Source organism: Solanum stenotomum, chromosome 6 (genome assembly GCF_019186545.1).
Source record: "Solanum stenotomum isolate F172 chromosome 6, ASM1918654v1, whole genome shotgun sequence".
In the NCBI taxonomy this organism is placed as follows: Eukaryota; Viridiplantae; Streptophyta; class Magnoliopsida; order Solanales; family Solanaceae; genus Solanum; species Solanum stenotomum.
The window spans coordinates 44,229,938-44,242,437 of record NC_064287.1 but is presented as its reverse complement, the minus strand read 5'-3'; the positions used below and the strand labels follow the sequence as shown (position 1 = coordinate 44,242,437).

The 12,500-nt window shown below is 34.3% G+C and overlaps 3 protein-coding genes across 3 annotated transcripts in view; 1 reads left to right on the top strand and 2 right to left on the bottom strand.

Moving 5' to 3' along the window:
- LOC125867601 (nuclear transcription factor Y subunit B-6-like) overlaps positions 1–140 on the top strand; it is an 894-nt gene extending 754 nt beyond the window's left edge. The window contains exon 1 of the mRNA XM_049548153.1: positions 1–140. This exon is cut by the window's left edge and continues 754 nt beyond it. The gene's annotated coding sequence lies outside the window, so the exon portion shown is untranslated.
- LOC125867603 (uncharacterized protein At4g28440) overlaps positions 1–12,500 on the bottom strand; it is a 162,608-nt gene that overhangs the window by 64,884 nt on the left and 85,224 nt on the right. The window lies entirely within an intron of this gene.
- LOC125868782 (putative leucine-rich repeat receptor-like serine/threonine-protein kinase At2g24130) lies at positions 6,586–7,671 on the bottom strand. The gene has a single exon (XM_049549345.1). The coding sequence runs from the start codon at positions 7,669–7,671 to the stop codon at positions 6,586–6,588; it is 1,086 nt and encodes a 361-aa protein (XP_049405302.1).

Sequence of the window (12,500 nt, the reverse complement as noted above, 5' to 3'; positions counted from 1 at the left end):
ATGACAATCTAGGATTGTTTTTAATTTTGCAAAGTTTAGGAATGTTTCTTTCGAACTAAGTGAGACAAATCATGGCCCCTCCAATTGTCTGTTTGTTTGTCTATTTTCAGTATTCGGTTGGTGATTGCTTGTGACTTCCATTCGCGAGTATATGGAAAATAGTATGTAATGGAAGCTTTTGAAACTTCAACTCTCATGAATGCTCTGTCTTTTAAACTCATGATCTGCTCGCTTTTTCCCATTCAATATCCTCTATTTTAAGCTCATGATCATCTTTCCCTTTCGTCTCTTCGTCCCATTCAAAGAATTAAGTTTTCCAGTCTCATATCTCCAAGTATTTCAGATATATCTCTATCACATGATTGATGAACAGAGTGTTTTCATAATTTTCTACACAAACCATATAGTGAACTGTCCATTATTGGCAAAGAAAAGAGAATATACATATCAATACATTACATATGACCATTTTGTTAAAAATATTTTTTATTCCCCATACATATTGGTAAGTATCCCTATTTAAGAAAGTGTCCCTTTTCTGAAAATACTATCAGTTGTGGGTAAGTATTATTATGGCGGGGCTGGAAAACAGGTATATTATTGTTGTAAAATATGATCAATATACTACGAGAAATATAGACCAGAGATATGGAGAGTAGAATATATAGATCATCTTATTTAAATGTCTTCATATCTCTCAAAAATCGGTGAAAGAACAGCCATATATATAGGCTGAAAAATCACTCCGAAGGTCACCTTGTTAAGTGTAATAAATAGATGCATTCAAATAAAAAATGGTTCATAGATGATAGAACCTAAGGAATATACATACACGAATATAAGTAGTTCATGTATTGAGAATATGAACAAAATCACTAATTCAATGAATTTATAATAATGAATAAGTGACTATTGGTTTTCTGCCTTCTACTGCTACTAGCAAAGCAACTATTTATAGCTCTTCAATTCATGTTCAATCAAATAGTTTTGTCAAATATAAAATATTTCAGAGAAGAAGTATGAGTCTATGCGAGGTAGCTAGTGATATAACGAAATCAACAACTATTGGTGATTTACCTAATGACATACTTCATAGAATACTAGAGAACATGCCCATCAAAGATGTCGTAATAACAAGCATTTTATCAAAGCAATGGCTACATATATGGTCCACACTGCCACATCTTGTGTTTGATCACCTGTTCTTTGGTCATGTTGGGGCTTCTGCTGCTAGCATAATCCGTAAAATTCTAATGCAACATACTGAAAATATTCGGGGATTCCATCTTATATCAAAGTCACACACACTTTTACAGTCAGATGTGGATCAATTCATCATGTTTGTCTCGAATCATGGTGTCCAGAAGTTCACTCTAGATATGGACACGGATGGAAAATATGTGTTGCCTGATAGCATATTCACTTGTTCAACGTTGACACATTTGAAGTTATCGAGGTGTATCTTTAATCTGCCTGTTGAGGCCCAATTCCCCAATCTTGTTAGCCTTCAGTTGAAACTTTTTTCAATTGACCATCCTGTTGGATCAAATAACGCAACTCTTATTCTGCCAATGCTTGAGACATTGGAGTTAATGTGTTGTTTTAATGTTCATTCTGTTAATTTGGTTTGTCCAAAACTTGTGAACTTGTCTATCCTTACCAGCTATACAGTTACGTTTCAGTGTTTTAATGTGAATCCATTCTTCGAAAGGATTAAGCACCTCTGCTTGGATGGCTCATCCCTAAAGGCGAGAATATTAACTAATACCTGGCATTTGTTTTTTTTAAAAAGAAATTGCTATACTAAGTAATCAAATCTCAGATGTTAATTTTTCTTGATGTTTTTTCAGAACTTAGGATCGGTTCCTGCGACAAATAGGCTTGATGTATCACTAAACTTGCAAAGCTTGAAAATTTGTGAATTGAAGATTTCTGTTAAGTGTTTTTCCCGTCTACTTTGCCTACTGCAGAATTGTCCTAAGCTTGTTGAACTCGACATAGATTTACTTGAGAAGGTAAGACACATATCGTGAATAACAAGTGTTGTGGTCGAGCTACATAAGTTCAAAAGCTGTAGATTAAAGTCCATCAGTTAAACATTGTTTGCTGGAAAATTATACTGTGAAATACATCAAGTGTTACTTTGTATACATAATTGAATCTTGCATACCCTTGGTGAAATTTCTAATTTCGTGTATGATTGTATTATATATCTTATATGCAACCTTTATTTTCCTTAATACACGGAGTTGTATTTAGTACCTCTATTAAATATTGAACAACTATAGTGATATTTTTTGAGTTTGCGTTTAGGTATAGTTCTATGTAAATGTTATGTGTATTGACTGATTTTGTTCTATATTATTGTTTCTTTTAGGTTGAAGCGACACGAAATCACTCATCAGAACTGTTCTATTACTTGAAGGCACATGACCAAGTGATCAGTGAAGCTCTGAGGATGATTCGAACAGTGAGGTTAAGGAAATTCAAAGGGACAGCTATTGAAATGTACTTGGTACAAGTTATCATTGATAATTCTCCAAATCTCAAGAGGATGAACATCGAAACAGTACAAGAAAAGTAGTAATGCCAAGTGAATTGATTTATTTCATATTTAAATTGAATATTGAATATAATCTGCATATCTATTGGGAGTCTTTGCATAATTTCACCCCTTTTTTTTCCGCTTGTAATCTTATCGATTTGTGAAATTAGATATCGTTCATGATCGAAGTGGACGTTGAACTTAATTAATTCAACCTCATAAGATGATTTATGAGCTCTGAGCTTCTCCAAGATCATACAAGGAGACGAAGTCTCAATCCACAACTGATGTAGACTTTAGTAGTTCATCAGAGTACTATCTGATGTATTTATTCGTATCTTCCAAACGAGTCCGTAATTTTTTTTCCCCAAGAGAAATAGCAATAACTACGCCACTCAATCTCAAACAATAGTAACTAAAATATTTAAGAAGATTTGTACACTTTAGAAGATTAAAATTAATGCAAGAACCTACATAATTGCGTATTTTTAATTTATATGGTAACTTATTCTACTGAAATATTAATTTTTTTCTATCATAAGACATTTTCTTAGATTGCCCAAACTCTTAACAAAACATTTTAAGATGTGTTTTTTCTTCTTATTAATACTAAGAGGATTGCAACTTATAAAAATTTTCATCTAGTTTTCAAACATCTAAATTTAAAAATTAAAATATTAAATTAATTTAACATCTAAATCTTGGTTCCATTGTTGATTTTGCTAAATGAATTCAATGGGAATGACCAGACTTGGGAAGTTCAACAAAAGGTCCTTTGAAGAACTCAATAAAAGTGCCTATTGGCTTTCTTTCGTATTTAACAACTGTGCAGTAATATCCACAAATTTATGCTCATCACTCCTAATACTAAGGCAACTATTTATAGACCCTCAATTGTAAAATATTTCTTAGAAGAAGTATGGGTGAGGTAGCTAGTAAAGGTAGGAAGTCTACCACTATATATCGGTGACTTACCAAATGCCATACTACATACAATACTAGAGTTTATGCCCATCCAAGTCGCTGCAAGAACTAGCATCTTATCGAAGAAATGGATACCTATATGGTCCACATCTTGTGTTTGATCCCCTGTTTTTTCAGTATGTATCTAATATTGGTGCTTCTGCTGCAACCGTAATTTATAAGATTCTAATGCAACACACTGGAAATATTATGGGGTTTCATCTTATCTCGAGTACGTGCAAACTTGCACAGTCAGATGTGGATCAATTCATCATTTTTGTCTCGAAGCATGGTATCCAAAATCTCACTCTTGATATGGCAAATGAAGAAAATTACATGTTGCCTAATAGAATATTTACTTGTGCAACATTGACACATTTGAAGCTCTCAAGGTGTTTCTTTAGGCTTCCGGATGGTACCCAATTTCCCAATCTTATTAGCCTTCAGTTGGAACATTCTAAAATTGCTGGTCATCAAGGATCAGAAGACATGCTTAATCTGCCAATGCTTGAAACTTTGGAGTTGAGATTTTGTGTTGGTGTTGATTCTGTTTATTTGGTTTGTCCAAAACTTGACAACATGTCTCTCATTAGCAGCTACACAATTACATTTCAGTGTTTTAATGTGAACCCAATCTTTGCAATCATTAAGCACCTCTGCCTGAATGGAACATCCCTAGAGGTGACAAAATAACCTTTGTGTTTATGCGTTTTTGATTCCTAGCTGTTCGAATTAACTAACACCACGTAATGTCACTTTTTCTTCAAATTTATTGTTTCAGAAACTAGGGTCAGTTCGTGTGCCAGACAAACTTCGCCGGCCACTAAAACTGCAAAGCCTGAAAATTTGTGACTTCAAGATTTCAGTTGAAAGTATTTCTTGTGCGTTTTGCCTGCTTCGCAATTCTCCTAACCTTTATGAACTTGAAATAGATGAGGTTGTGAAGGTAAGACATACAGTGCCTAATACTTACAGTTCTATATATATAAATACTATATCTGTTTTACATCTTATCTTTCAAAATTTGAAATTGTAAATGGACTTTTCATTGTGATGTGTTCCTTTAGTCATGAAATATTTAAAACCACAAATTTCTTATATTCTTTTTCTATTACAGTTATATAGTGTCCAGTCTAAGTATGTCGCCTAAATTGAAATGTATGTATCTTTTAATAGTGTAGCCTCTAGGTTGACTATTATGAATATTTTTCTTCAGGCTGATGAGACATCGAGGGACTCAGCGAAGTTATTATCTTACTTATCAATGGAAGAAGACCTTGTGAATGAAGCTCTGAAATTGATTCAAACAGTGAGGTTAAGGAAATTTAAGGGATCAAGTACTGAAATGTACTTAATAAGAGTCCTCATATCTCATTCTAAAAAAATTGAGAGGATGATTATTGAACAAAGTGATAAAGGAAATGTTACAAGCTTTAAGGAACAGTTGAGGGAACTGCTAAGATGCATTTGTCGAGCATCACCAAAAGCAGTTAAGGTTCATTATTTACAACCTGTCTTCCCCAGATCAAGGATGTGTCAATCCAAGTGGTGTATTATAACTTTTTTGTATAAAGTGCGTTGATGTCATATTTAAAATGAATTGGAAGTTGATCTGTTCTACAAAAAATTACTAATTTTGTGTTTGATGTTGTCCCATTTATAGTTGGATTTGCTTTGGCATATGGAAGTTGTTCCATTGTGGATGACAAAAGTTCGCGTTCAATATTGGTGAGTTTCACAAATGGTTACCCAACAACAATAAGTTTTTGTACCAAAATTAATTACACAATTTTGGTTGGACGAGAAAGACATCCTGTAAAAACTTGAGTCTTGAGGTGCATCAAAGTTTGCTTGAACACATTAATCTACAAGTACACTTATTCAAGAAGTCGATCACCAATTCCAGTATCTTTCTGCGACCAATACTTATATATCAGGTTAGACTCTGAAGAACGTCAAGGAAGTACTGATCACTCTAAATTCTTATCCTCGTATAAGTTTTGAGAGTTGGGTTGTTGATAATCGTACTTGTAGAGTTATGTTTGTATTTTCTTCACCGAATTTTATATGTAGTAAATCTCAAATTGAAGTAACAAAATTTTGTGGATCACCTCAAGCAGATATTGTCTATACAGTTGGATATTTGATCCTCTGATCTGCTCTTTAATAACCATGATATTTTGGAAAATGATGTGTTTGATGTTGAAGTGACACAAGATTTTGGGATGGTTCAACTTTGTCTTGTTAAAAGACGGGACAGTGAAAATTCAAGGAAGCAAAGAAGGGAGAAAAAGGAAATTAGCAATTGATGCAGAGACATTTGAGATTACTCCAGCTTTCTATGTTGTAGAAGTGACAAAAAGAGACACTGCAGAATACAGTTTGGACATGGCAACAACAAGTGGAAAATCAAGAAATCAAAACTTAAGAGGTAAGAATATGAAAACAAAAAGAGTTGTGCAGTGATTCCAACAATTTAGCAAACATTTGCAACAAACAAATTGATTTCGAGAATATGCTCAACATGCAAGAAGTTGAATCTTGATCTTCTGTAGAATCCCTACAACATCTTTCATGTTTGGCCTTCTTGTCGGTGATTCATCACAACAATCTAATGCCACTTTCATGATTGATGCCACAACATCTAGCTCTCTTTGTAAGCGATTATCAGTTGATGTTATCAAGTTGGCATCTACAATGTCCATTGCTGCCTTGGGAAGTGAATGATTCACCCATTGCTTCAAGCTAAGATCTCCCTCAAACTCATTAGGCTTTCTCCTGGTAAATGTTTCCAGCAACATGATCCCATAACTATATACATCACATTTTGTTGATACCAATCCATCCAGTCCATACTCTACAGTCAAACAATTAATATAAAGATGCAATATACTTTCTTGGTGGGGAAAAAAAGAACAGGAAAAATCAATGTTCAAATAATTAGCAAAACAAAGAGACGTACCTGGTGCAATATATCCCAATGTTGCTAAGGTTTTAGTGTATAAATCACTCTCATCTTCACCAAGTAGTTTTGAAATACCAAAGTCGCTTAGGTGGGCAACCATTTCCTCATCTAGCTAGACATTACTAGGCTTTAGATCACAGTGAATTATGGGCGAGGAACAGCCATGGTGGAGATATTCCAATGCACATGCCACATCTATTATTATGCTTAGTCTTTGCTTGATGTCCAAGAAGTAGTTGTGAGAATACAAATACTTCTCAAGACTCCCATTAGGCATATACTCGAGCACTAAAGCCTTAAAATCAATGTTGGAACAACTAGTGATGACTTTTATGAGATTCCTATGGCGAAGGTTGCGCAAAACATCACATTCTGTATTGAAACTCTTGAATGCCATATCCAGTTGCAGATTAAACACTTTAACTGCAATAGCAGTCCCACTTCTGAGAATGCCTTTGTAGACAGAGCCAAAACTTCCGGAACCAATCAGATTACTCTCGCTGAGAGAATCAGTTGCTTGGAGCAATTCATAGTATGAAATTCTTCTTCTCGTTGAAATAGACAATGAATCATCTTGTTGAGGGTATTTCTTATCTCTTCTATACCTTATCCATACAAACAAAAGGGTAATAGGAACAAATACAAGTGCAACTCCCAGCATAAGAAATAGAACAAGCAATTTTTTCCTATTTGATCTATGCTTTGATGATGTGGGGCATGGCGGGACACTAAGCCTTGAAGAACCACACAATGCTTCATTGTTGATGAAAAACTGACTCGAGAGGTTCTTGAAAGGACCCCCCGAGGGAATTTCACCATGCAACATGTTGACAGAAACATTGAAATACTTCATGTTTTGAAGTTTCTCCAAAGACATAGGAATGGTTCCCGATATATTGTTATGAGAAAGGTCTAGGAATTCCAAACCTACCATGTTGCTCAATGAGTCAGGTATAGATCCTTGTAACTTGTTGTGCCTCAAAGAAAGGTGCACCAGATTCTGCAATCCTCCAATTTCTATAGGAATTCCATTTGAGAATTGATTCATTGACAGATCTATCAGTGTCGCAGCCTTTAAATTTCCGATTTCGAGAGGTAAAGAACCAACCATGTTGTTTGACGACAAGTCAAGAGACAATACATCTTTAAGATTCCCTAAGCTTGCTGGTATATTGGAACTGAATTTGTTGGAACCCATATGTATCTCTCTAAGTGAAGTAACATTCCCTAGACAATTAGGAAGAGATCCTGAAAATTAATTCTTACCAAAGTAAATGGCACCCAAATGTTGCAGTTTACATAGACTATCTCCAATAAATCCTGAAAGTTTATTGTTGTGCAATTAGAGGCACTGAAGGTTTCTCAAGTTACGAGTTGATGTAGGAATTGATCCAATCAAGTTATTATTAGAAAGATCAAGGTCTAATAAGCTGCTTAAGTTCCCAACTTCATTTGGAATTCTCCCTTTAATTTGGCAACTACTCGCGGAAAATCTCATTAGAGATGTGGAAAGGTTCCCTATAGATACTGGAAGCATGTCTTTTAGAGGGTTGAAAGATAAAACAAGAGTTATCAAATTTCTACAATTGGTTAAGGAAGTTAGGAAGTTTAAAAATGAATCAGTGGTTAAATTGTTTCCCTCCAAGTTTAGGGCTTGTAGACGAGTCAAATATCCAAGAGAATTGGGAATGAAGCCTGTGAGTTTGTTGTATGAAAGCTCTAGAATAGTAAGTTTTGAAGAATTGGTTATAGAATGAGGAATGATCCCAACAAGATTGGTTAAGCTGCTCAGATAAAGAAATTCTATGTTGGGTAAGACATAACCTATGTTCGATGGCAGAGTTCCTGATAGATTGTTGTGTGATATAGATCAATTTCTCTCAACCCTGAGATCTCCATATCAAGTGGACCGCCAAATCTATTATCCCAAAGATTAAGTTCCTCCAACTAAACAAGATTTCTTGTCTCTTTGGGTATTTCACCTGAAGAAATATGGAATAAACTGAGTTGATGATTTAATAATATTCTAGTATACCGATAAATGTATATTTTGCTACTTACCGGTAAATATATTTTGGTGAAGCTGTAGAGTATGCATCTTGGTTAAGTTTCCAATTTCCCGTGGTAAGGATCCCTTGAGATTGTTCCTTCCCAGTAACAATTCTTGCAAGGAGGAGATATTGAATACAGAGATTGGGAAAGAGTCGGTAATCTTGTTTCTCGATCGCTATGTCTTCTAACTTCTCCAAATTAACAAGATTTCCAAATTCTAGAAATATTAGAAACTGTGGAGGGAATGATACCAGTGAAATTATTATATCCAAGAGTTAGAACTTGAAGTCGGTATAAGAACTCAAACCAAGAAGGAACCTCCCCATTGAAGTTGTTGAAACTTAAACCAATAAACTTAAGTCGACACAAACGTGCCATTTCTTGAGGCAAATTTCCCTGGAAATTGTTGCCACTCAAGTCAAGAGAAACAAGAAATGTGAGGTTTCCAAAATCACGGGGATCCTTCCTGAAAGAGCCATGTAGGAAAGATTCAAGGACTTCACTTGCTGGTGACGCGCGAGAACCACAAGTGACTCCTATACCCAATGACAAACAGAAATAGCGGGTGACCACTTTCATTCAAGAAGTTAAAAGGGTCTGAAATAATTTGGGATTTTAAAGAAAAAAGAGCTAATTGATCAGCAGTAATGTTGGTTTGGGTCATGACTCAACTGGACATAACATAGTGAAGCAACAAGAATATTGTTAAGAGAAAAGAAGTGAAGGTTTTCATCATTAGTGCAAATATTAGTAGGAAAATGGTATGACTAATAACATGTGGTTTTGAGACTTTAAATAGCAATAAAGTCTCACTTAAATATTTATATATGGGGAGAAAGAGAGACTTGGAAAGTAAACCAATTAGTCGTGCTTTATTTTCTGGGTGCTTAATTAGTTGTAAATAGTCTTACTTTCATATATATTCTCTAGAAATGTGTAGTCAAATGTAGTGTTGCATATATTAACTTGATGGAAAAGGATCATATATGTTATTTCATTTTTGAAAAAAAGTTATAGTTATTTATCATCATACTTAATATATATTTATCTTTGGTTAATTAAGTCTTTTGTACCCACTTCTTTTTATTCTAGTCGCACCTACATTAACCGTATGTGGCACCTACATAAATATGTTTTTATTCAACGGAAAATAGTCTAAAATATCCTTGAAATATTGAAATTGGTGCAAAATCCTTCGTTAACCTATTGGCTCCATAATATCTTTGATGTCAACATTTATGGCTCTATCAAGAAAGAGCTAGGTTTACGAGGAAAACGAAATACACAATGATGGAAAGTTTGGAAAAATTTAAACATTCGGGGAAATCCCAAACTTGTTTGGTTTGCAAAGCGAAAACAATTTTCTCATCTCAGATATCTAACAAGCCAGCAAGATCAAGGATCAAGTCTTTTAATGAAAAATCTCTCTACAAAATTTGGGAATTAGAAAAAGTCTTCTCCAAAAAAAATAATTGGTAATTAGATAATGTAGCCATGTCATGAAGAAGGAGAAGAATTCTCCTTTGCAGAATGAACCGAGAAAATGATTATGGGTTTTGCCATTTAGATGATGCGGTTTTTAAGGCTTAATATGTGGATTCAGATTGGGTTGGGATTTGATTTGCTTAGGTTGATTAAATTTTCAACTAATCATAGAGTGTCACGTATTAAATCAAAATTTTAATTATATTTGCTAATGGGGTCTTTTGTAAAAAGGCATTATAGAGCCACAAAGGTTGACCTAAAGGGTATTATAGAGCCAATATGTCAACGGAGGATATTTTTGTACCAATTTCAATACTTCAAGGGTATTTTAGGTCATTTTCAGTTTATCAATGTATTCTTTCTATTAATTTGTTGAGAAGAGCATCAGAGACATTTGTACCTATATTAAGTAGGCGTTTGGCCATGCGATATCATGTCACGATATGGTGTCGTGAGATGAAATCAGCGTTTGGACATGTGATTTTACGCTGATTTCATCTCATGATTCCATATCATGAGAGGTGATATCATATTCTCCAAAAACCATGATATGGAATCACCATGTGATTTCATATCATGATTTGAGATATTTTAATACAATAATTGATCCATGAGTTTATATTTTGTTAAAACAACCCCACATTTATATCTACTAACCATTTGTTTCATATGTAAATAAAATTTATAATCACATCATTACTTTTTAAAATTTATTATTCTCACCAATATAAAATTTATTATCACTTTAAATTTGGTGAATATAAATGATAAAGTAGAAATTCATTTGGTGAATATAAATGAGAACAAAGGGAGTAATACTTTTTTGATTTTTCATAATAAAAAAAAACGTCTTAATCTTATGACTAAGCATAATATTGATAAAAGACAATTTTCATTGGCGGTGCCGCACTTTCTTAATCTTAGTATTTGCAAAATGTTCGTTCACATGACTGAAGGATATCAAGTCCAATTGATTGAGGACTTAGGAAAATTTGATCAATTAGTTATTAATATTTAGTCAAGTGGACTAGTTATAATTTTTTTGATTAAATTTTATTAGAAGTGTTTTTGACTCAAACTTGTGGTAACTTTTTAAAATTTCGTTATTCAATAATATTTAACTATTGATTTTTCTTGTAAATAGTTAGAAGTTAGTGATGTTTGTTAATTTTTATCTTAGTGCATTTAACTTCTAAGTTAATATTTACTCACTAATGTATGTTTTTTTTCTACTTTATAGGTTATTTGTAAGAGTAGTTGAGAGATATGATGTAACATCCGACTATTTGAAACAGCTTTGAAGAGGCTTAGGATTGGAAATTTTCATTTTTCGGAAAGAATTTTAAAGTTTTGGAAATTTTGGCTAAGTATGGAAAATGTGAATTTTTGGCCAACTTTGAACAGCCATAAATTCTAGCTCAGGATGAGTTAGGTGGAATTCCAGTTATGGTTGCAAAGTTCGTGGAATGATCTTTCTAACGCCACCGAGCTTGCTCAATTCCGAGTCCGTATGAGCGAGTTATGGCCATTGAAAGTTGGGCAGTTGACAAGGAAATCCGTCCGGGAATCATTAAGGGCATTTTGGTCTTTTCCCTAGCCTTTTATTTTGGTTATATAAATGTGTTAGGCTGATCATTTTGATCAGTTTTACCATTTTAAAAGAAGTGAGAGTGAGGGTTTTGAGAGAAGAAGAAGAGAAGAAGAAGAGAAGAAGAGAAGAAGAGGAGATCAAGCAAGGAGATCATCGTGGATTTTCGTCGGGGGTGATCCCTACCAAGGTATGTGAGCTTTTAGTGTTGGGTGATCCTTTCCCCCACACACCTAACCCCCTTTATTCATTAAGAAAGGATTGGCTTTGTTGTTAAAGTTGTGAGTTGTTGTGGTTGAAGTTGTTAAAGTTGTTAAAGTTGTTAGTTGGTATTGTTGTTGATTGAAATGTTGAGATTCTTGATGATTTGGGACTTGTTTCCGGTTGGGGTTTTGAGTTGAATTCTATTGAATGTTGAGGGATTTTATGTTTCTAAGTGATTGGGGCTAGAACCTTTGAAGTTAAGAGGGTTTAGAGTTGGAAAAATGAAGGAGAAAAGTCGGGCTTCTTACATGAAACAAGTCCGTGTCGCGGACTTGTTCCCTCTGTGAACAAAATCTGCTCCGCGTCGCGGACAGGACGCTGACTCCACTGTTTTCAGAATTTATGTTCAAAGATTTTCTTAAGTTTGGCTGTCCCAAATCATTCCTAAATCATTCCTAAACATCATGAGGTCCTTCCAAACACCAATCAAGTCCTTGAACCCATAATCCAATTCAAGGTGAGTTAGGATCAAAGTCAAGTGAAGTTAGTTTCCGATTCAAGTGAAGTCAAGCTTAGAAGTTAAGTAAGTCCAAGCAAGTCTTTAAAGCTTTTCAAGAGTCTTCATTAAACGTTTTAACTTCATTCTAAGGCTCAAGTTCCAAGTTAAGTATAGAGTTTCAAGTCAAGCAAAGAGTATA